The following is a 25,300-nucleotide window of genomic DNA, read 5'->3' as shown; positions in this document are numbered from 1 at the left end:
GACTTTGGGGACAGTAGCTGTGCCAAAGTGACGCGCAGCTTGGAGCCTGACCTGATACAGGGCTGGCCGAGGCAGGCGAGAGCCACCCAGGCTAACACTGGAGTGACCCTACAAAGTTCACCTTTCTCCTACGAGAGCGGGAGGTCAGTTATAAGTCCGATCCCCACAGCCAGACATTACCGCTGCCTGGGAAGGCAGATAAAGCCCAGAACTCGTCCGCCTTGCGTCTGCCTGGTCTCACCCCGCCCTTCGCCGCCACTTCTACCAAGGGCGACCCACGGGGCCGCGCAGCAACGGCTCCTCCTCCTCTCTCTCGCTCCCCCTCCCCCTCCCAGTGCGCGGCCGCTCCGCCCCCGGGGAAGGAGGAATGAGCCATGGGCACGGCTGAGGGGAGCGTGCATGAATGACGCTCTCTCGCTTCTTTCATCGTTCTCTTCCTCGAAGCGGATGAGCAAGTGACTTGTTTTCGTGGCTGTCTTGTTCGCGCTCAGACTGGAAGCAGGAGTCAAACGGGCTGTTTTTCATCAGGGCACACCCTGCGTGCCCGTACCTCCCCTGCCAGCCGGTTGCGGCGTGGCCGTTGGTACAGCCCCGCCTGGCGGGAGGAGGGAGCGCGGCCGTATCTCCCGCGGCGGCGGCTGGTGCTGCAGGCGGAGGTGGATCGAAAGCCAGGGCGGTGGGTAGCGGAGCGCCAGACCGCTGAGGCGGTGGGCGGGAAGGCGGCCGGGCGGAGCTTCACTTCCGCGCCTTGTGCGAGGGGCCGGGCTGCGTGGCCGTGTGGTGGGAGCCGTATTCTCGGGGGAAGGGGCAGCTTCGGCCGCGGCAGGCTCAGCCGAGCCCCGTGTGCGCGAAGACGGGCTAGCGAGCGGCGGGCAGGTGCTCCAGGCTGCGTGCGGCCCACTCCGACCCGCGTAGGTATGAGTGTGGCGTCGGTACTGCCAACGCGCTGCGGGTGGGGGCTGCGGGCGCGGTCGTTGGGCTCCCCGAGGGACTTTATGTGGGGACGATGGGTGGGCTTGGCGTCCCCCTGCTGCTGGTCGAGGGGTCGTCCGCCCTTGCGGAGCGCGCTGTTGATGTGCTCTTCTGTGTTGCCCTTATCTCCCCTTCCCCTCTCCAGTGTTTTTATCCTGGCAGCAGGACCTCGGGCGGCGGGCAGCGCCTCGGTGGCTGGGGCTGGAGGTGCAGACCCCTCCCCTCGGCCCAGTTCGCCTGGAGGCAACAGGCGTCGCGTCGGTGAGAAAACATGAGCCGAGATTTCAAACCCGGAGACTTGATCTTCGCCAAGATGAAGGGTTATCCCCATTGGCCAGCCAGGGTAAGGCACCCCTCCTTCCCCGCGGCCTGCAACGCCCTCCTGCTCTAAACCTGTGCTCCACGCTCCCCTGCACCCGCCTCTCCTGGCCTCCCCTCCTCCTGTTCCGGCTTTGTGCTGCCAAGAAGTGCTTTCAGACACCTGTGGAGAGCAGTGCGGCTAAACCACGTTGCTCCCTCCCGCCTTGTGCGAGGGGGACGCGTTAGCGCTCCCCTGTTTGGAAGGAACACCTCAATTACACTGCAGACCCTGCGCTCTGGTTCTTTGTTACCGTCTGCTAAAGTCGCTTCTCCTGTAACAAGTAGCCCACTCCAGTAGTCGTTAGTTGTTCTCATTTGCATAACTTGGCCTTTAGAAAGGCAGAATTCTGTATGGTAGCATGACGCTGGAGCTGTGCAAGCACCTAACTATACAGATACGGTGTTCCCACGTAACTGCCTTTTTTTTTTTTTGACAAAATAAAAAACATGGAGTTATGGCAAGTTTACTTTTCACTTGTAAAATCAGCACTTCCTGTAGTGTTTTCTGTAGAATAAGCACTGTTCACTCCTTTTTGCTTTTTCCCTGCCCTCTTGGAAGAGGTATTGCAAGTGGTGTGACTGCTGTAGGTAGTTTGATGGTTGTGAAGATATGGGCAAAAGACTAATTATGAGAGATTTAGCTAAGATCATGGCTAAGAAGGTTTTTTTAAAGTTTATCGGATAATTTGTCATTTTTGTGGCACTTGATATGTGGGCTTGGACAACTCCCCAGCACAGCATAAGGGTAGAAAGCTTTACTAGTGCTTATGCTGAAAGAGGGGTGGTATTTAAATGGAATTAAATGTATTTTTTAGCTGTAGTACATCATATTTTTAAAGAAAATAGTCATGTATTGCCGTACCATGAGAAGTGTTGTCATTTCCTATTGTTGCTAATACTTTCATTCTGCTATTATTTTGCAAAATACAGTTAAAAGATCTTGAGAGATGGTGTTCTGGATAAGTTTTTTAATGCTTAACATGTTTTTCATTTAGACTGTTATTAACCATTATTTGACTTGAATTACAGTCTGTCTTTTCCATAGGTGGATGAAGTTCCTGATGGAGCAGTAAAGCCTCCTACAAATAAAATGCCTATTTTCTTTTTTGGCACCCATGAGACGTAAGTCCTTTATATTTAAGGATCATGCTTTTTCCATTATAGAATGCTGATAGAAGAAGTTAATGGCTTATCTGCACATATTCTGTGTTACCCAGTAGCAGACCAAATTCTTCCTGAATTACTGTCTTTTGACAAGACATAAATCTCTCATTTTTGCTTAAGTTATTCAAGGGAATTTTAGACTAGAACCATACATTTTCCTTGTCAGAAAGGGAAAACATTCCTACCTGTAATAGTATGGCTGACATTATTTTTTTTCTTCCTCAGTATTGAACTTCTAAATATAATCCTTTGAATCCTCAAAATTCTCAATAATACATTGTCAAAGAAAGTGAAATGAGGCTGGGAACAATATTTCTGAGATAGGCAAAATTTGAGAAGCAGACACGTGTGTGTTTTCTCTGGAGAAGTTTCGCATTGTGGGTGTTGGGGTTCTATGAGATATGGAGACAAAAGTGAGGAAGTGCAGCTAGCTGTGTAGCTGTCAACCTGCAAAATACTCATCTTTGCGTAATTTCAGCAGTGCTGGCACTTTGCAGTTATGACATCTGCTTTGAAGGAATATATTCCTTCCATTGCTAAATTTCAGTGTCAGTATACTAGGGTTTTATTCAGTTCAGTCTTTTGAAAAATACCATATTACATTACAGCGTGACTGGTTGTCCTAGTGTAGATTTGTAAGGCTTCAAACTCAGTGCTACATTTGTTGTCTGATTTGTTTCTTTGTGTTTTAAAAAAGAACCAAACCTGTAATGGTGTGTTAATTCTGCTGTTCTTATCAGTAAAAAGGCAAGTAGAAATCTATTTCTTGAGTTTTTTGGAAAGACCTTGCTTTTTTACATCTTATTTAATATCTATTACGTTGCTTTAGTCTGGTACTTTACATCTGTCTTTTTGTAAGCTCTGTTAAGACAGTATGTTGTGCTGAATTAAACATCCCCTGCTCCCTCTGACCTCACTTCTTACTTGGTTCTTTTTTTAAGAAGTTCTTTCTCTGGAGAAAAAACCCTTATGTATACTTAGTTTATACATGTATGCATTTCTTTAAGTGTTTTCACCCTCAATAGATTTTGCAGTGGCTCAGGTTTTTTTGTTTGTTTGTTGTTGGGTTTTTTTGCATGTCAGAGAAAGCAGTTCCTGGGATTCACTTAAGTTATGAAGTTTAATTCTTGTCTCTTTTAAAGTTATGATGGATAACATGGGTACATTGTAACTGTCCCCTACTCTTTGATGTTGCTACAGAACAAAGTTTTCATTTCATGTCTTTTTTGTCAGGCTGGCAGTTCAGGGTTAGTGCATTTCAGAAATCCCTACAACATAAGAGAAATACATTAAATTTCATGCACACTGCCAAGTACAGAATGGTCTATCTGTCTGCTGGAGTTTGTTCCTTAAGCACATGACATTATCTTGTGTTCCTTAGAGTGATGATAGGTGAAACTCACATTTTTTTTGTTCTTACCTGTTGTTGCTTACGGCAAATGTCTGGAAGTAGATCAGGTAAAAAAGGAGAATGCAGTTCTGTGGCAAGCAATTTTGTGTCTGTAAAAAGTGATCTTAGTGATCTTTTAGGAACTTTCTGTACTTTTTTCATGGGAGTTAAATGAGGTAAACTTGTTCTCCACTGTGCTTTTCACAATTAAGAATTACAGTGATGTACCTTCAGCATGTTAACAGTCTGTACATAATACAGCCTATCTTACTTGGGAAATTTGAGATGTGTTTTGTTTATTTCTGTACTAAATTCAGCAACAGTGTCCTTTTCCTGAAAGAGTAATACAATAAATACTTAATAAAAGCTTTATTTTAATCTGTTTTACCAGCAAATAACATTTTTGCAAGTTTTGATTGGTCACAGACAAACAAAAACTCACACTGAAGTCTAGCATTAGCTTAACCTCTCGTTTAGCGTTCTTGTTCCTTTTTCTTTTTGCTACCTGGGGACTTGACTACAGGAACCGATTAGGCTATGTGACCTTTTCACAGCAGCTGATTTCTAGTGTTTTTCAAAGCCTGAATGGTATGAATAGAGGCTTGGGAAAATGCTTCCCTGCAGAAGATGGGGAAGAAGGGAGTGATGTTTCCTATTTTTTGTATTCTGGTTTTTGGCTCCATAGCCAGCCTTGTGGTCTGGTTAAGTAGGCTTTGCACAGATGCATCTTTCTCACAGTGGCTGAATCCTCTCTAGCCATCTTTTCTAAAGAAGTGCGTGATTTGCAGTCTGTTCTGTCTCAGTGGCTTTATTAATACATTGTACACAGAGGTGAGTATTTTACTGCTGGACTAGGATATGTTTAAGCTTTCTAGGTGATGATGTGTTCTCTTTTGTTTAGTAGGATGTGAGTCTCAAGAAAGTCTCTTTTAAAGATGAAGAAAATAGTGGAGCTTAGACTATCTGTTTAACTTCTCTGTGAGCTAATACTTTAGGAAGGAAGCGTCTGCAGCGTTTCAGGTATATGAGTCTAACCTGTATTCAGTCAGATAAAGCCATGTCTAGACACAGATTGAAGGTAAGAATGTACCATTAAGTGATACTATTTTTCTGTTAGCAGCATATAGATTGCTACAGTGAAATCCTTACTTGGGAGGGTATGAAACCTGATGTTCCTCAGCAGAATATTGGTTCTCACAAGTTATCTTTTTTCCCCAAGCCTAATTTAGAGAGGATAGTAGTGTGGTTAATGTGACTTTGCCATATGAGAAAAGCTTAAAGGTTATATACAGGCCATATGCAACTTACAGTAGGGGTAGTGCTATACAGGAGTGTCTTTTTTCTGACAAAGGTATGCAGGCAGTGTTAAGACCTCCCTTACAACAGTATTTTAAATAAAACATGAATGCTTTCTTCCTTGAAAAAAAATTAGGCAAGAAAAAGCAAGGAACATTTTAAAATGTTTTGGTTCATTGTTTTTTTGGTTAAGTTTGATAAATCAAGTTAGGAGATTCTGTTGTCAAAAGCTACTGAATTACATAGCATTCTTACAAAGATGTTAACATAATCCAATGTTGTTTTTTGTTCCCTGTCTGATACACTGAAAATGACTCTTAATTTTTGTATTTTAACTGGATTACTTTTAATTTAAAGGCTCTGAAATATTTTCTTTGTTAGCCTGGAGCCATTTCTTCCCCTTTAAATTGTTTTCTTTTCCATATTCAAGAATTCTTTATTCTTAACATTTAAGCCTGATGTTTTTAACTAAGGAAGCAATTTCTCTTCCTGTTTATTTGTGCATTACTCAGTTTCTGATTGTTCACAGTAGTTTGTTATCCTGTTAGCTGTAGTCTTTAAAAAGATGCAACATGGTTTTTTACTCAGACAGTCATCCTGGGAGGGAGCAGGTCCATATGTGTGGTGGTAGTAATGGAGTACCTGCGTCATTGAAATTTAAGAAAAAAAAAAAAGAAACTAAACATGCTTGTGTAACAGATGTTACAGTAATAACGAATTTCACATATTAAAAAAGTTTGATGCTTACCTCTTTGAGAAGACTGTTTAAAATGTGAAATTTTGTTTTTATTGTTCCTTTTCTCCTCAAGGGCATTTTTGGGACCAAAGGACATATTCCCTTACTCTGAAAATAAAGATAAATATGGCAAACCAAATAAAAGAAAAGGTTTTAATGAAGGGTTGTGGGAAATTGACAACAATCCCAAAGTGAAGTTTTCCCATCAGCAGGTGAGTTGTGCGGAGTCTGTAAATCTTTTGTTTCTATACTGTTGTGGGAAGGAAAAGGCAATATATTTCCTTGCTGTAGAGTAATGAATTATTGCTGTCATTAAGCTGCAAGACAGACTATTTTTTAAAATTTAAATATATTTTTTAATTGATCTCTAGTAATTGTAGCATAAAAGAGATGGAGAGTGGTGTTTAACTGACAGTATCTGTTTCTTATAGTAAACTCACAAGGGATTGTGTTGACAGTTTTGGAGAACAAGGCTAAACGTTAACACTTGGAGCACACATGAAGTTTTACTTATAGCTGTATGTCTACTTATTTATCTGTACTTACAACTACATATATTCTTAGTAAATTTATGTTTGGAACTGTACAACTGGGCTTGACAAGTGGTAGCTGTTTGGAATCTCAGTCATTCTGCTACTTTCTGTGTTCTAAACCCAAGTGCTTTCTCTCAAGTGTTCTTGTAGTGTTTCAGTACGTGCTTCCTTAGTGTATAGTATTTTTCTTCCATTGGAAGCAATGTGGTGCTTGCCTTTTACACTCAAACTGTCATAAGGCTTTCTTGATTCAGTTTTTGTCCATCTGTAGTTCTTCCTTTCTTGCCTTCTTGATAAGTCTTCCAAGCTTAAACTTAAAACTATGCAGTGCGACCCATAAAAAGACCCAGGTTTAATCTGAAGAGAAAGAAATTATCTTGCTTGTTTTGTCTTTGCCTACCTGCCTGTGAACATTCTGTAGCCTCTTAGTTTTGCCCTGTACACCAGACACAGACTGGACTATGATAACATACTGGGTCTTCTAGACAATGCTGCAATAATGAAAATAATAATGGGTATTTTTTTGGGTATTTTTCACTACGCTTATGAGACATGCCAGATTGATATTTCAGCATAGGTTAATCTCGACTTTATAAGATATCCCAAGTTAATGTGTTTCTAGTTTGAAGGACAAGAGCTGAAAAGTTTCTGCTTTTATATAATCAAGAGATAGGACAGCGCACTCTGTATGCATGCTTTTTCTTCTCTGCGATACAGAAGGATGCTAATTCTTCATCAGAGTAGGAGGGACTGCATTAATAAGGGACAGATTCTTTCTGGTATTGGTATACCCTTTGGCTGTTTTCTTTGTGACAATTTAGGAGAGACGCTCCATGGATGGCTGAGGAAGTTGTGAACCATAACTGAGTTTACCAGTAATTCTATCAAAGTGAAATTCTGAGTATAAACAACCAGTAACTAGCATTTTGTTTCACAACAGGAGTGAGTAACTTCAATTAAGCAGTACTATGGGTTGCTTTTTTAGGATCTCAGACATTCCTGAATAGGATTCCAATTGGAAATGTGCAAAACATGCTGCCAGGAGATGCATACAAACTGTTTTCAAAGTCTGATTTTTAGTTTGTTGTTTTTTTTGTTTTTTTTTTTCACAAGGTAGGCCTTTCCACATTCTGAGTTCCATTTAGCTTTGGTGATAGCTCTTTCACAGGGTCTTTCAGTTAGTTGGTCAGAGGTTCTGTCTAGAGCCACTGGGTAGTTGTTTACCATTTTCTTCACAAATTCTGTATTTAAAGTTTTTCTTTCCATGAATTTTATTTAGAATCTGTTACTATAAATGAGCCTTAAAATTGCGGAAAGAAAAAAACTCATAGAAGGGATGTTTTAACTGGAGTACCATGTCCAGTTCTGAACTACTAAGTGCAAGGCACATGTCAACGTGCTGCTGAGAGAATCCCACAAATGGCCACGAACATGATGAATTAGCATCTCTGCTATGAGGAAACACTAAAAGAGCTGGTTCTATTCACCCTGAAGGGAGGGTGAAAATTGGACAGATCCAGGCTGTTTCCAGTGCTGCCAAGTGACAAGACCAAAGGCACTGGGCACCAACTGAAATATGAGGACTTGCAATGTGAACATTAGGAAGAATTTTTTACTGTGAGAGTGACTGAGCACTGGCACAGGTTTCGCAGGGAAATTGTGGATTGTCTGTCCTTGGAGACGGTTAAAAGCCATGGCTCTATGTGGCCTTGCTTGAGTAGAAGGGATGATCTCTTACAGAATCAGTGAAGGTGACCTGGTCTAGTGGAGATGTTCCTGCTGACTGCAGGGAGGCTGGACTAGCTGACCTCTAGAAGTCCTTTCTGGCCCAGACCATTCTGTAAGTCTAAGTCTTCTGAGTTTTCACCTTTAAGTTTAGAAAATCTTTCTTTTAGTAGTTTTCTGTTGTGGGCTGTGTGTTGTTAAAAACAACTTGTATTCAGACTAAATCAAGCCCTTAGGATGAAGCCGCCTCTTGTTTTTAGTTGTGGGTAATTCTTTTTAGTGCTAACATTTTGAGTACATCTGCCAATGGCTTACTGGATTTGACATTCTCTAAATAAAGATTTAAAACAGACGCAGTAAGTGTTAATGTGACCTGAAACAAAACTGGAGTAAGACTTTAGCTCAGAGATAATTTATTTGAGCATCTTTGATGTCAGGTCAATTAGTCATGGGCCTTCCACATTTGTTTGTGGGTTTTTTTTTCCCACAAAACACTGATTCGTGGGCTTAATTCTTAGAACTGAAATATGTCACCATTCCACTGAAGCTTATAGATGAGATGAAGGAACATCCTACTTTTCCAAGAATAATAAAACTGTAGTGTGATATTCAGATTCTGGTTTAGTTTCACTAGTTTTGCTTATTAGCTTTATTTCTTCAGTACTTTACAGGGTAGTCTTACAGTGGTGAGACTTCAGAGTTACCTTACTTCATACATCACTTAGTCCCCTTGGTGTTTTACTGTGTTGCAGCTTTCCTATTCATGAGGCTATTACCTTAGCATCCTGTGATCAGAGCTGGAGGAACAAGTGCATGGTTTCTCCTATTACTAAGGGAAAGGTACTTCCCTTCTTTGTACGAGTGTTCATGGCTGCTTTAAGAGCTAAAGATTTTTTGAGGGGTAAGGCTTCTGGATGTTTTAGTCAGGGAAGGACACAAAGTTTAATAGTGCGTGTAGAAAATGGAGACAGACTGGGTTAGTATGTATAAAGCAAGGAGGGGAGCACCTCTGTCTGTGCGTGTGAAGACTGTGGACACAACTGAGACACGGGTGGCTCAGGGGCTGTGTCTCCACCCTTTCACCCAAGATAGGTACATTCTCCAGCCAAAACTGCGTATTTGACACATTTCAAACTCTGCTAGCATTACTATCGATTTGCATCACTGACCCTCTGGGTGTTACTTGAGAGTTATTGGCTCAGGCTCATGTGTTGCCTGCAATCCTGAATTTTCTTGCATCTTTTGTTTTAATAAATCAAAACTATTATTTTAGCTTTGCAAACTTATCTCGGTGCGAGACCTTACTGGAGCACTGACAAGAGGCAAACATTAATTTTTCCAAGCAGTTTCAGCAAGAGTCCTGGAGCTCTGACACAGGCAGACACTGAGATCACACCTGCCCCGTGACAAACATCACAATTGTCTCTGAGTGCAAAGAACTAATCTGCGTGTGGAATCTCATCCTATTTTTCATTTCCCTGGCAAAACAACACTAATTGCCATAGAGTCTTATATTTCAATATCTAGTTTTAGGCTATTTTACACCATCTTCCAATTGCTGTTATGACTACCTCTGATTACAAATACCATTTTAGTTTACCTTTAGTTAAAGGGTCCCATCCAAACTTAATCAGTCATGGGCACAGCTGGTTGCATGTGGTGATTCAATTTGTCTGCTGCCAGGTCTGCTGATTGTGACAGGTTTGAGGCATTCCCAGACCACAGTTCACACGGGCCTGGTTCACAGAGGGCTTTGACAACCTGTCAGTGTGTGAGAGATGACCAGTAAGTTAAGTGAAGGATGCTTACTGGACAGTGTCAGACAAGACAGTTCAGTTATCAGAGCATAGAGATTCAGGGTGAGTAGGTGTAGGGTATCTTTGGCCACACAACAGGCAGGGTCAGAGGGAAGGAGGTAATCATGTGGAGATGTTGGCAAAATCCAACTTTTATTCCAAATACAAGGTAATACTGAAGTGACAGACTTGTCAGCTATTCACATAGAGGAATTCACTGCATTTATTTTTAAAATTCTTTTTCTGTACTTTTACTGGGCATATTTTCTCATGATAAGTCTGAGAGCCACGTTTTCTGTTTAACTGCCAGATTTGGCTGAGATATTCTGAAAGTAATATTTATACTTCGCAGATGTTGCTTGTAACTGCTAGTAGGGGAGGTGGAGGGCAGAAGAGAGCCTGTGGCTTGGGCTTTAATCCAAAACCACTTCCTCAGTGTGGGGAAAATTGAAGAGTCAGAGGAGTTCTCTAAGCTTTATTTGAAGGAGCTAATATTTCAGAGTAATAATGCCTTCCACAATGTAAAGGAATAAAAAAAATGTAATTTTGGCTTTGCCTTCTTTATTACAGTGTTTTTAACTTCAGTTCTTTAGATGTTTCTTTTTTTTCTTTTTCCTGCTCATGTTTTCAGGAGCAGGTAGTTGTTTCACTTAGGATTGATGGCTCTCTTAAAAATGGACTTCTTGACTCTACAATCACAAGTTGATTAAAAACAGTTTTAAATTTTTCTTTTCAATTACACACAAAACCTCATGCTGCAGTATTCTTATTGTGGAAATTACAGCGTTAGAGGTTGAAAGGTTGATAATGAGAATGGAATTTAAACTGAAAAGTGTGGAAATTAATGAAATAAGATATATGTTACTATTCTTGTAATTCTAATAAAGATTTTGTTCCTTATCATGATGCTTTCTTCAGTAAGGTACCAGTAGCAGAACACCTCTCAGTGTTGTTACTCTGTAGTTCAGGAAGGGATTTATATCTCATTTTTTATGTTTTTATGTTGAAGTCCCATCCAGCTGTTAACACTCCAGTCAAAGAAGCTGTTCAAGAAGGTAGTCAGGAGCCTGCTGAGGGCAGTGAAGAAAAAGCAGGAGCAAAAAGAAGGAAGTTTTCTGTCCCAAAAGTAAGTGGCTGAATTTGTTCTTCCGGAAGCATCTTTAATTCAAAACTATATTGCCAGCTTTTTACTTAAATACTTTTAACAATGTGTTACTGTTGTAACTGTCTTGGCTTTGCTTCTTTTCAGCTGTATATACAATAATATTGTTGTCCTATATTCCTTTTGAGGTGCAGTGCAAAATTAAGCTCTTCACTAGTCTGTATTTTAAAATCATAACATGCTTCAACTAAATTCACCCAATACTGCCTAGGCAGGAAAAGGTAGAAAAGATCATCAAGATTTATTGATGACTCTTTAGTGTCATAGACAGGTAATGACTGTCTCTTTTCAGTTACAACAGGTTTGAGGAGCATTAGGTTCTACTTGAGCTGAAAGGGTTTTTCAATGTGTTTGCCTGCATCAAACGATCACAGAATGGTAGTGGTTTTAAGAGACCTCTGAAAAGCATCTAGTTCAACTGAGGTGGGTTAGGAACTTTCTCCCCCAACACTATTTGAAATTTACCAGACTACCTCAGACGGCTTGGAAGTAAAATGAAGCTCTGTTTACAGCATGGCAAAATTTACAAGCGTATATACACAATACATTTACAATTACATACAGATTAGAAATACTACAGAAATCCAAACTCCCTCCCAGACAAAGAAACTGTCCAAAAGGCCTCAAAGCTACCCCTTCATTCTCCCTCTTTAGCTCAGATGGGTAAGCAAAACCAAAAAGCCAGCAAAGCTTATGTGTTAGTTGTTAGCTGAAATTTAAGGAAGATATATTAGAGCAGATTAAATGAGTAATGAACAGGGCAACATCCCAGGACAAAGTGAGGGAGAATTGTTTATATTTTGGCTTTTTATCCCTCTCAGCAAACCAATACAAGATATAGACATCATCATTATTTTCTTTTCACAACCAGTGATCTAATTCTCTCATTAAAATATTCCAAATAGCCTCAAACAAGTACACCAACCCTCCTGCTAAAGCAGGTTCTCATAGATCTGGTGTGCAGGGCAGCATCCAGATGGGTTTTGAAAATCGCCAGAGGAGACTCAGCAAGCTGTTTGGGCAGCCTGTTCCAGTGCTCCGTCAGCCTCAAAGTAAAGAAGTTTTTTGTAAAGTTAAAACTCCTATATTCTAAGTTGTACCTGTTGACCCTTGTCCTATTATTGGGCATCACTGAAAAGAGCTCAGCCCCATCCTCATGACCTTCACTTTATATGCATTGGTAATATCCCCTCAGTCTTCTCTTTTCAAGGCTAAAGAATAGATTAGAGGTATCAGTTTGAATTAGGTTATATTCCTAATGGGCTCACGAGAGTATAAATGGATATAAAGGATTTCATAGCTGTATCATTTGAACTTTTGATTCAGGAAAACAGTAGTTCATATAGACAGTTTAGCTTCCTTGCTTTGCACATGAGTGTATTTTAGAATCCTTCCAAAGCAAAATTATATTCTCTTTAAATTGTATTCATACTAAAAAGTGCATTTCAGGCTGAAAAACCTTTGTTTCAGTTTACTGGTCCTGTGCATAGGTAGTACTGTAAGAGTTGAACCTTCCTAGCTTAATGGTAACAGCCATGTGAGGCTCAGCTGTGTCTGGGCTTAAAACCATGTCAGTCCTTTTTGGCAGCCAACATGGGATCTGAAGAGTTGAGATAATGAAATATCTGACCAAAACGTGTTAAAATAATTTTGTTATATGCATTTTCTAGATCAAATAGTTCACAATGTGGGTCCATCTGTTCATATGGTGGCATTGTATAAATCCTTATGTTCTCTATGTATCCCCTGTGGTGATGTTTTTCATCTCTAGGAAATGGATCAGGTCTATCATATTGCTGTACTTGTTACTGTCTATTTATGACATGACTGTAGCTCTGGTCATGGGATTAAGCTTGCGTTTTGTAAGCAGCATTCTCATTTGTCGGTAGTCTCATCCTGTTTATGGGCAAGACAGGGAAGGAGACTTCCACACATTTTGAGAACTTTGAGTATCCTCTGGATGTCCAAGCCAGCATGGTGTTGGTGTGTCTTCTGAGTGTGTCCCAGATCTTGTTCAGGGTTACACAGTCTTTCCCAAGAATATCACTCAGATTTGCCATTTGCCCCAAGACTGGCAGACTGTGTGGGAGAGTGTGGGCAATGGCCTAGTGTAGTAGTCACCTCCAGAGTTTGGAATTTCACCCCAAACAAGTGCAGAATCCTGATCAGTGACTGAAATGTTTGAAAAAAATTATGTTGTCAACCTGGCAATTCCTGCGAGACACAAATCACTGCAATGGGCTGGGGAGTAGCCCTGGGGTACCAAGTCTTTTTCAATGCTGTTAAATGTTCTCAAGGTGAAGAGAAGGTCACTGGACCTAAAGACAGTCTGTCAGGTATTGTGGCTAATAAAACCCTGGCAGTAGGTGCTGCACCTGCTACAGGGGACCAGGTGCTGGTATCCATTGCTCCTATATAGAAAAAAAAATTCATACAATAATTTGGTTTGCCTTATGAGGGGTTATGATGATGAACCAAGGCTATCAGAAGATTATGAAGAAGAGCCAGAGATGATCACTTGCTCTGTATCCCTGAGAGAGCTGCAAAACATGAAAATATTCCATCCACCATCCAGATGAGCATATTATCACCTGACTGCTGGAAAACAGTCAGCTGGAATCTCTGTTTCTGGGATTACCTCTGGAGGCAGATTGTGCCAGGCTTGAAGGAAGTGCACTGCTTCAAGGAAGTTGTTACATTTTACATAGGCAAGTGGACTGCCATGGAGAGAAGTATCCAATACCTGAGGGAGTTAGCTGTGCTGGAGGTGATTTATGATGAGACCCTCAGTTCCAGATGAAGTCCACTGTACACCACTTACGTGGTGGAAGTTCCTACAAAGCCACCATCATGTGCCATCACACGTGCCAGGCAGTAGTGTCCTGGAAAGACTACCAGAGACAAGTGATGGATGAATTGGCTGGCCAGCTCTAGCATTGTGAAGGGTGTGTTTCTCTCTCTCTCTCTCTCTCTGGGCACACTTATCATCTGTGGAGGAGCTGTCCCAGCACTGTCATTGATTCAAAGAGAACATGTGCTGCTTCCTGCTTGTACAGTCCCATATCTCAGCTGTTGGGAGCAGGCACTTCCCTGCCCAAGAGAAAATCTCGAATATGGGCACCATTGGGCATCTTGTGGTTTTACCTATGTGACCACGGAGAAGATGTGAGGAAGTGGTATGGAAAACCCACTTCAGTCCTAGCTGTATGAGTACATGAGCAATGAGCACTCCAGGAAACGCACTCTCCTGTTTCCAGTGGAAATTTCCAGGAAGGTAGAAAGGCTGATTTTCATTCTAATCCTGTTCAAGGAGCCTCCAAGCCACTTTCACAAGTGATTCTGATAGGATTAAAGGGATCCTGCTTCCAGCTAGGTGGAGGAAAAGGACGATCAAGTTTACTAGACTCTGGGGATCCAACTGTGTGAGTCCAATGGCCTGGTGTGTCAGACCCACAGGAGTGTAAGGCTTAGTAGATACTGACACACAGTGTGCCTTAATGCCATCTAGCTATAGAGGGCTCGAACCCACCTACCTTTTGGGGATAATGAGATCCCAGCAGCTGAGTGTGAGGGAAGATGAAGTGAGCCTAACTGGCAGTGAGTGACATAAAAACACCGTTGGACTGGCCCATGCAGCCTTGGCATAGACTGCTTCAGAAGAGAGTATTTCAAGGACCCGAAAGGGTAATGTGTAGCTGAGGGAAATAAATAGTTGCCCATTTTGTATGATGTCTTGAAGGACCCTTCTGTGATGGAATTGATGAGGGTTAAGATCAGCAGGTGCCAATTGCTACCTCAACCATTCACTGGCAATATCACACCAGCCAAGCCACTGTGATTCCCATCTGTAACCTGATTAATTGGCTGGAGGGCCTGTATGTCCAGTTAGAAAGTCTAGTGGAGAATGGAGAGTGATGATAGGCTACCATGACAAATGCTGCTGTGCTGGACCCACTGGAATCAAAAGCAGCCAAGTGATAAACCACGACTGTTGTCATTGATGCATTCTTCTCTGTTCCTGTAGCACCCCATAAATTAATATTCAGCCTCTGCCCAGTCCTTCAAACGTGGGCTTACCACAGTCTCTTTAGGCCAAAGCCTTCCCCCAACCAGGCCTAAACTCAGGCCTTAATGCCCCCCACCCCTGCCATGGCTCCCTGCTTCCCCCCATACTGGGCCTGAATTGCATATTAAAAATTAGTCTGGCCCCTCAAGGCTGAAAGCCTCCTTCTGAAATGCTAAACAATAGATATTGGCTAAAGCATGCTGGAAGCAGAGAGAGGGAGAAAAAGGGAAGAGCAAACAGTGATGTCTGTTTATATGGAGGTGCAGGCTGATGGAAATTAAATGAGCAAAGACTGCATTTTCTACTGTTGACTGCTTGTACTCTCTGGTACTTCTGGAGAAGTTTTCTCTGTGGTTAAGACATTCAGTCTTAAACCACAACTGCAGCCAGGAATAATGGTCTTACATGCAACCTTTGTCAGAGAGTACCCAGAGTTATCTGAGTCTGACCCTTAGGATTTTGGAGTAGGGAATCCAAAGCCAGCTGTACTGCATATGAGAAAGTGGTTGGCAGTATTTGAAGGAGTTTGAGCTGCCACAGAAGTAGTTGGTACTGAAGCACAGCACCTTCTAGCACCCTGACTGCAAAGGTAGAGTTTACTCTAAACGTGTAACTGTTGACACCTGGAGTAAGTGGATCTCACTGATAACACAGTGGGCTCAAAGAAGGAATGCTTGCTACCCAGACATCTTGAAAGTGATCACAGACTGGCCAGAGGGCAAAGATTAAAGGATGTTACCAGAGGAGGAGGGGGCTAACATTGCTGAGTAGGCCTCACCATATAACAAAGTATAAGATTATGAGAAGCAATATGTTTTGCTCACCGATGGGCCCTGTCACATTGTGGGAAAACACCAACGATGAAAGGCTGCTTTGTGGAATCCTACACAAGAAGTCACTGAAGCTGCTGAAGGAAAACCTGAAATGAGTCAGCTTGCAGAGGTGGAAGCCGTCTAACTGTCCTTAGATATGGCTGAGCAGGGAAGATGCCCGGTGCTTGCACTTTATGCCTTGTTGTGGTTGATAGCAGATGCTATGTGGATGTGGTTACAGCAGTGGAAGCAAAGCAGCTGGCAGCACAGAGGTAAACCCATCTGGGCTGCTGAATTGTGGGAGGATATGGCTGCTTGCTTAGGGAACCTGTGAAAGTATGTAGAATAGAATAGGAGTCAACCAGGTTGGAAGAGACCTCCAAGATCATCTAGTCAAATCTATCACCCAGCCCTGTCCAGTCAACTAGACCATGGCACTAAGTGCCTCATCCAGGCTTTTTTTGAACATCTCCAGGGACAGCGACTCCACCACCCGCCCTGGGCAGCCCATTCCAATGCCAATCACTCTCTCTGTCAAGAACTTCCTCCTAACATCCAGTCTATACTTCCCCCAGCACAACTTGAGACTGTGTCCCCTTGTTCTGTTGCTGGTTGTCTGGGAGAAGAGACTGACCTCCATCTGGCTACAACCTCTTTTCAGGTAGTTGTAGACAGCAATGAGGTCCTGTAAACCTGCTGAGGCCAAGTGCCATATGCTTGCTTACAATGATGGAAGTAACCTCTGGATGGCTGGAAACCTTCCTTGGCACCCATGCCATGTCTGAAACGCCATTCTGAGCCTTGAAAAGCAAGAATTCTGGTGATATGGTACCTCTAAGAACTGAGTCAAACAATGGGACTCAGTTTTGAAGCAGCCTCAGAGACACCTGGCTCATAAAGTATGGTGTTGAATGGGTGTATATCACATCACCTATGCTGCACCAAATGCCAGCCAAACCAAGCATTACAATGGACTGCCAAGAGCTACACTGAAACAACAGTAGGTGGGGCCTTTAAAAACTGAGACAAGCATTTAGTGCTGGCCACGGGGCATTAAAGGTGAGAAAATAAACAACCCATAAAATGTGTATACAGGCTGCAAGGAGATGTTGGTTGTTTTCAAGTAGATCATTACAAATTACTGGGTTTTTTACAGGTCTTAACTGCTCACCTGAAACAAAAACTAGTATTTTAAGGTTTTTTTTAACAAAACTAAACAAACCAAGAAAAATGTACAGATCAGATGACATGTGAGGAGAAACCATCTTTTTTGTGGTCTATTTACTGATGTTAGTCTTTGTTTAGTGGAGTGATACTCTTTGCTGAATGTGGTCTCTGATGTGGCTGTCTGTATCTATCTAACAGATGAACGGTCATCCAAATCAAGTGTTGAATGTTGGCATGAGCACTTAGCACTCATGAAATATGGTGAAAAAATGTAGTTAGGTTACTGTGAATGCAAAGTGAAATTTAAGTTCCGCTGTAGTGTGTTGTGGTATTTGGACCTATTCTGACCCCTGCCGTGGTTTTAAAGAGCAGGCAGAATTATAATTGTACTCCCTGGTAAGAGTAAAATAAAACTCTTCTCAAATTGGACAAAAATAAAGAATTATATTTCAAAAAAATACAGAGGAATGCAGAGCATATAAATCCTTAATACATATACCAGATACATGAAAATCCTCTTAAACCTTCCCCCCAGCCCAACTAAACTACACTCCCCAGTGCTTCTCTTCTCCCCCACATTGCCTCTGCTGCTCTTAGGCCTAAACAGGCCTAGCCCTCCATGTTACCAGACACAGAGCTCCTTCTAGAGAGAGAGTAAGCAGAAGGAAGAAAAGGAGCACAAGCTTGCCTTGCTGACAGCTTATAAAGAGAAAGCAGCATTATGGGATTGCATAACAACATTACAATTTTGTGGGTGCACCTCCTGAACTGTCTAGTCCCTGACATATTTTTCAACTCTATAGGCTTTTAAAGCTATAACAGCAACCATCTGCAAATGTGTGCTGGAGAAAGGGGTCCTCCCTTAGGCTTTTGATGTGTGCCTAAGGTACACATTAAACAGACTTAAACCATTTAAAGTGAAAAGCATTCTGATGGTCATTATTGAGTTCTTTTTACTATTAAATGCTTCTAAATGCATTTTTGTCCACTCTCTTTGCAGTTGTCTCCTAAAGGAGATAATAATTTACCTGCAGAAGCTGAAACAGAAGAAAAGGAGATGGACACTTCAACAGAAGATGATATGCCTTTGGAAAAAAGCAATAAAGAAGTATGTGAAAACTTTATGTACCAAAAAATATCTTAATTCTCTGTTTATTGACTGACTACTGAGAGGATAGTTATTACTGCTGTGACAGTCTCAGGAGATGTTTAATTATGTAAAACTCATGCTCGCTCATTTTTTTACCTCTCATTGAAGCTAACAGGAGTTGCAACTTTCACCAGGGGAGAGTTTTCATCTGGCTTGTCTATAAGTTCAATTAAAATAGGTGGAAGAGTGTATTTTATTGCACATTATTGCAAGTGTACTTTTCAAGAAGATGAGATGAATAGTTAAGACATACTGAAACATGACTACATGCCAGTTGCAGAGACATTCACAAGAACAGACAGCAATGGCTACTCAAAAATGCAGGCTTATTGTAATCAGAATTTCTCTACACTTCTTCCAACACAGTTAATGTATAAGTTTGGATGTCACTGAGGAATATTCTGCTGCCCAGTCAGTTAAGCTTTGACCTTAGGATATAAGGATTATTTCTGGAAAGATGAACCAAAATGTGCATGTGCTCACTCGGAAAGGAAACCTCCTGCTCAGGAGTACTGAAAATATATGTTCACCAAAGTTGGAATGAGGACTCATTCAATTCATAGAAGTATCCTTAGGGGTATTACCTAAGGGGAGAGGATGCAAGTGCTAGGCTGCTTTGCGCTAAGGAGACCAACCCAAAATGTCTCTATAGCAGGGCTCCATTTACACTGTGAATTGAAGGTGCACCATGGTCAGTTCTAATTAGTTGGAGGGCCAAGCCCGTGGGAAAACAGAGTAAGAACCTGGGCTTGGAAACACCAATTAGTATGTGAGAGACACCAAGCTGAACTTTGTCAGCCTCGTTAGGTGTCTGTCAGGCTTTTGTGTGTCTGTCAGGGCTGTTGTACCTGCCACAATACCTTTATTTAAAGCAATATTCAATACTTATTTTTTATCTTTCAGAAGAAAAAATCCTGATTAACAGATGAGCAGGTGTCTTGTCTTGTCTAAATTATGTGCCAAAGGCTTCAGTTGTGCAAAAAACTTACAATCACTAAAAACCATTTTTGTTTTGTTAAGACTCTTAGCACCATGTTTAATCTTGACAGGATATGGTGAAAACAAATGATGCTTCTATTCCTAAAGTTGCTAGAAGAGGAAGAAAAAGAAAGGTAACAGTAAGTTTAATTACCTTACTGGAATTATTGGATGTGATGATACTGGATATTATTTTCTTTAATGAGACATTATGTGTAAGTTTAAGTGCTTGACACCCTCCTTCCCACTTCCAAATGAATGAAAGATTTGTAGGAATCTAAGTTTTCCCAGAGGTTGTTCTACAAGTCTTAACTCTGTTTGAGCTTAATGCAAAACAGGGAGTTCTCATCTTTTCCCAAGCAGTCCACTGCAAGTAAAACTAAGATACAAACTGTTGCTAGACTGCTAGTAAAATAGCCTGGCTTGAAGTTATGTAAAATTTCTTTTAATATCTTCATCTTGCTGAAATAACATCTGAAATACTCTCCCTTTTCCTGAGGTAGTGATTTTGTGGTTTTTTTTCAACCTCAGGAAAAATTGAAGTTACTTTCAAAGAGGCAGTTCCAACTGCTTGCTCAGCATGACCCAGCCTTAATGTTCATGTGGCACATAGCAGGCTAGATCAGGGCACTGACCCAGCTGAAAACTATATTAAAGTGGGGCAAGGTTTACTTTTACTTTGAAACCGTTTGACTTATAACACTGGTGCTGACAGCGGGGATGGGATGAGCGTGAAGTAACTGTGACCGTAGTGTGGCTGTCAGGTAAGTAGCATGCTGAGTATAATTTGCTTCATGAAAAGGAAAGACACGTGTTTGGATACTCTCAGAGAAAATGGTGTGAATATTTTACAGATTTAATTTTAAGAATGCTTTATTTTTAAAATAAATTCTACCAAGATCTAAAATAAATTCTAAGAAAGCTTCTAGTCTGAATCAGCAAGAAGTCGAAAAAGTGCGTGTGACTGTGCATGTATGTGATTTCAGCTTGTAAATGTGAGATATGCCTCACAGATTACAGAATCACAGAATGTTAGGTGTTGGAAGGGACCTCAAATGATCATCTAGTCGAACTCTTCTGCCTAGAATAGATCACACAGAAGCATGTCCAAGCAGGTTTCTGACAGTGAAGGGGAGAATCCACAACGTCTCTGTGCAGCCTGTTCAGTGTTTTGTCACCCTCACTGTAAAGAAGTTCTTCCTTGTGTTCACATGGAGCCTTCTGTGCTCTAGCTTGCACCCATTGCCCCCTATCCTGCCATTGGGCATCTCTGGGAAGAGCCTGCCTCTGACCTCCTGACACTTGCCCTTCACATATTTGTAAACATTAACTTCTCAGTCTCCTGTTCTCTGAGCTAAAGAGGCCCAGCTTCCCCAGCCTTTTCCCTGCAAGGGAGACGTTCCACTTCTTTAGTTATTTTTGTGGCTTTGTGCTGGACTGTTTAAAACAGTTCCCTGTCCTTGAACTGAATAGCCCATAACTGGACACAATATTCCAGATATAGCCTCACCAAGGCAGAGGAGAAGTGGAGGAGAAGCTCTCACTCTCTCTCTACGAGCCACACCCCTTCTAATACACCCTAGGATGCCACTGGCCTGTTTTGACCACAAGGGCACGTAAGTGACTCATGGTCATCCTTCTCTCTGCCAGGACCCCCGGGTCACTGTCCTCTGCACTGCTCTCCAGCAGGTGAGTCCCCAGCCTATACTGGTGCATGGGGTTGTTCTTTCCCAGGTGTAAGACTCTACACTTGCCCTTGTTGAATTTCCTTAAACTTCTGCCCACCCAACTCCCCAGCCCATCCATGTCTCACTGAATGGCAACACAGCCTTCAGGTATGTCAGCCACTCCTCCCAGTTTTGTGTCATCAGCAAACTTACTACCAATGCATTCTGTGCTCACAGATGTAATAAAATCTCATTGTTTGCTTTTTCACAAAGCACTCAAATGCTATGCTTGTGGTGCTTTTGCTTTGTTTGAGGTGAGGAGTTTTTGGCATATTAAGGCACTGCAGACCTAAAGATTTTCTCTGTTGCATTTTGCTGTCTTCAGCTGACAGATTTGTATTTGGCATACGCTGGGTGAAGCAAGGAGTTGAAGCAGAAAGTTATATTGCTATGGGCCACAGCTGAATTGCAGAAAACGAGTCTCAATGGATGTGGTCTGTGCTTGTGGATCGGAAAAGAGGGTTAGCTGTGCAGTTTGATGACTTTATGTGTGTTACTGCCCTTAAAAATGCTTTTTTTTACAATCCCAGGAAAACAATATGTTTCTTATGTCCTCATTTGAAGTCTAGCTGTTAGCTAATGGAAAGCACAGTTAATATGAGATGTACCTCTGCTCGGTTCTGTGTTTAAGTTTGTTCTTAAAAAAAAAGTCTTTTATTAACAGGCGCCCACAAAGAATATTCTGATATGCACATATTTGCCCATAACTTTTCTGTTGCTGCTAGCTGATGGCTCCTGCATCCAGGAGACTAAATTCTGTGAATATTTTCTCCAGTTGGGGTTGTTCTCAATTCTTCTTCAGAGAACTTTCTGGAATATCTCTGCTGGGACACATACATCCTTTCATGAGTTTCTTTTTTTGTCATAAGCTCCAGTTGTCATTACAGCCCACCCTCCATTAAACTGGCTGTGTAGGTGGAAGTCACTGTGCCTAGTTAGTGCAGTTCAGCATAGACTTCTTAATTCACAGCATCTGGTTATGGAGATAGACACAGATGTTTTTCTGAATAGCTTCATTTACTGGCTTGATACACTGATGCGGATAGTGGAGAAGCCAGCATCTAAAAGGGTATTTGTATATAGGGGAAAAAACGTGAGCTTACCTGCTTGGAGCTGGGTTTTGGCCTGTTATGGTGATCTTAAAAATACTTACAAATATTTTTTTTTGTTGTTGTATGTAGGTAGTTTATTAGTTTTAAGATGAATGGGCTGGTTGAAGTTATATGAAACCTTGCTATACGAAGTAGTGATGGTATGGAAAGGGTGAAATTAGTGACATTTAAATGTGATCTATTACTAAATTTGGGAACTCTTTTTCCTTATGTAGAAGCAGTAAAATAATGATGCACTTCTAGAAGATTAAAATGGTTGTTTGAGGAAAATATTTGAGAAATTGATGCCCTATGTTTTTTCACTTGTGAAATTCATTCTTTAAATTAGGCTGAAAAACAAACTGAAACTGAGGAAACAGCAGTGGGAACAGCAGCAGTGGCAACAGCAGCTCCTGTGTCAGCATCTCCAAAAGTAAGCCCCAAGAGAGGAAGACCAGCAGGTAGGTAACTGTAAGAGAAAACTTGTGGTTTTTTCACTACAGAATTATCTTCATAGAATTAGTTAATGAGCTGTCTCTTTCTGCTGAAGTACTACTTTTTTCTTGCTCGAGGCAGTCTTTGCTAATAGATTGTATTGAGGAAACACATGTCTCAGTTCTAATTTAAATTTTCCAGAGACTCGAATTTAGTTGATAAAACAAATAACAATTTACAGGATGCCCTTCCCTCTTCCCCTTCTCCTTCCCAAAAGGAAAGGAATTAGATGGTGAGAGAGGAAAGGTATGCAGACCCAAATAAATAACTTCCAAATCGCAGTGAGATTAAAAGAGGAAAAGTTTAACAATAAATAGAAGGTATATGAGGTAGGGAAGTTACAAAGATATGTAAATATGTAAATATATAACCAGATTTGATGTCAGTGGGTTTTGTCTGCCTTGTGGTGATGATGGCCACGTGGTAAGACAAAGAGCAGCAGGGAACAGGAATGGTGATTTCTCATGAGCAGGCAGGGAGGGAGAACAGGACAAGCGAGAACAGGAAGTCCCCTTGCTTTTATGGATTTTAGACAGGAAAGGGGGAGTGGATTAACCACCACCTGGTACTGTTCAGAGCCACCCCTGGGAGGGGTCAAGGCCACCTAGGGTCAGGTTCAAGATGACTCCCTCCAGAAGGGTTAACCCTATACAACACGTAATTTCAAAATGGTATATTTAGGACATAAATGGATTTACATTCTTAGTTTTAATGCTTGGTTCTCTAAATAAGCCTTGTTGGGTCTGGGTACAAGAATCCTGTTTACAAAAGCCTTCTTCATGCAATACTGATAAACTATAGATATACAGTAGGGGCTCTTTGTGCTTTGTTACTCCTATAAAGCTTTACATTCCTTCAAATTCTGTAAAATACTTGAACTGAGTTAGAATATCCATGGAACTGGAGATACACAGAGCCTGCATGTGGAGCTCAGAGGACAGTAAAAACAAACTAGGAGCCAAAAAACATGTTTGAAGTACTAAAGTACTCTGTGTAGATTGATAGGCACTTGAAAAGATTTAACTTAGACCCTTTTAGTGATAATTCTGCAGTGCCTGTTTCTTTCAAATAGCAATGATGTAATTCATGGGAATTTTTGTGGTATGGTTGAAGAGATTTTTGAATTTGTCAGTAACTACTACTTTGGTTTCCCCTCTGCCCACACTTCCCCCGCCCAATTCCCTTCCATATACTAAATGTACATTTTTAATAGTTGCATGTGCTTTTACCTTCCCATCTTGATTGTTTCTACCTAGCTACTGTGTAAGGTAGAGCAGGAGAGGATCTATAAGATCTGTCTTTCATCTATTGTATTAAATAACTTTCTATAAGATGTACTAAGCAGCCTCTTCTGGTGCTGGTATGATGCATGCATCTTCAGCTTGTCAGTGGCCTGTCCTAACATCAACAAGAGTTGAAATACTGTGTATTAGATTTCATTACCACATTTTCACTTTGGTACTGGACAGCCATTTGAAGGATGTTTGCTAAGAAGTCAGAGACACTTTGTCATCTTCCTAGCAGTATGGTGAATCTAAGGAAACACAAAGTTTTGCTCTTTACTGTAGCATGGTGGTAGAACTTCTTGACAGTGGTATATTATCAAGAAAAATAATGGAAGCCCTCTGATATGTCTAAATGGCAAACTGTAAATGTGGACACAAAATAACTTCCTTCCATTCTCTAATTTCAGGCTTTCACATTCTCTTTTTTGAGACTTCATATTAGTTGTGCAAGACATGAAACAAATGATATCTGCACAGAGTGCAAAAAAAACCCACAAGAATTGGTGGTCGCAACCTGTAGCTAAAACACACCATAGTTTTTAATGTACCAGTCAGATAAAATACCTAGCAACACTTCACTTTTTCAAACAGATCTTGAAGTTTGGCACTCACTTAATACTTGGAATTTTTTTTAATAACAAAATTAGGATATTTATTTTGATGATGTATAACTTCTATCTGTTGAGTAAAGAATCTTTCCTCACAGACAAGGGGGCAGATGGTGGCTGTGGACTAACCACTTATTTCTATATAAACACTAGCTTCTGAAGGAAAAGTTCCAAAACCAAGAGGGAGACCCAAGTTGGTGAAACCACCTTGTCTTTCAGAAAGCGACTTGTGAGTTGTTCCATTTTATTTCTTATATGAGGCTTGTTCATTGTAAAATATATTGTTCTTTACGTTAAGACTCACTATGAGTTACAGTTTCCTTTGATGTTATTTACAGCTCAGTTAGTACGTAGTAACTTCAGGTAGTACGTTTCTGGAGTGACAGACTGATGATCTGTGTGAATGAATTCAAGAGAGATGTTGAGGTGCTGGAAGGTGTCCAGAGAAGGGCAACAAAGCTGGTGAGGGGCCTGGAACGCAAACCCTATGAGGAGAGGCTGAGGGAGCTGGGGTTGTTTAGCCTGGAGAAGAGGAGGCTCAGGGGTGACCTCATTGCTGTCTACAACTACCTGAAGGGACATTGTAGCCAGGTGGGGATTGGCCTCTTCTCCCAGACAACCAGCAATAGAACAAGGGGACACAGTCTCAAGTTGTGCCAGGGTAGGTATAGGCTGGATGTTAGGAGGAAGTTGTTGCCAGAGAGAGTGATTGGCATTGGAATGGGCTGCCCAAGGAGGTGGTGTAGGCACCATGCCTGGAGGTGTTGAAGAAAAGCTTGGATGAGG

The 25,300-nt window shown here is 41.4% G+C and overlaps 1 protein-coding gene across 3 annotated transcripts in view; it reads left to right on the top strand.

The window, feature by feature from the left end:
* Positions 1 to 549: 549 nt before the first annotated feature.
* The window catches only part of PSIP1 (PC4 and SRSF1 interacting protein 1), a 40,490-nt gene continuing 15,739 nt past the window's right edge, over positions 550 to 25,300 (top strand). Inside the window, exons 1-9 of one of the 3 annotated variants that reach the window (XM_064140627.1) lie at positions 550 to 676; positions 1,118 to 1,315; positions 2,378 to 2,454; positions 5,992 to 6,130; positions 10,982 to 11,098; positions 18,180 to 18,287; positions 19,379 to 19,441; positions 22,475 to 22,586; positions 24,668 to 24,743. In XM_064140627.1, the coding sequence (XP_063996697.1) occupies positions 1,244 to 1,315; positions 2,378 to 2,454; positions 5,992 to 6,130; positions 10,982 to 11,098; positions 18,180 to 18,287; positions 19,379 to 19,441; positions 22,475 to 22,586; positions 24,668 to 24,743 (764 nt within the window). In that variant the 5' untranslated portion in view covers positions 550 to 676; positions 1,118 to 1,243. Of the gene's footprint in view, positions 916 to 1,117; positions 1,316 to 2,377; positions 2,455 to 5,991; positions 6,131 to 10,981; positions 11,099 to 18,179; positions 18,288 to 19,378; positions 19,442 to 22,474; positions 22,587 to 24,667; positions 24,744 to 25,300 lie in introns of all 3 variants that reach the window. The other 2 variants (XM_064140628.1, XM_064140629.1) reach the window with 2 other exon arrangements.

Source organism: Pogoniulus pusillus, chromosome Z (genome assembly GCF_015220805.1).
Source record: "Pogoniulus pusillus isolate bPogPus1 chromosome Z, bPogPus1.pri, whole genome shotgun sequence".
Lineage (NCBI taxonomy): Eukaryota > Metazoa > Chordata > Aves > Piciformes > Lybiidae > Pogoniulus > Pogoniulus pusillus.
The sequence above is the reverse complement of the archived record's forward strand: the minus strand, read 5'-3'. Positions and strand labels throughout refer to the sequence as shown.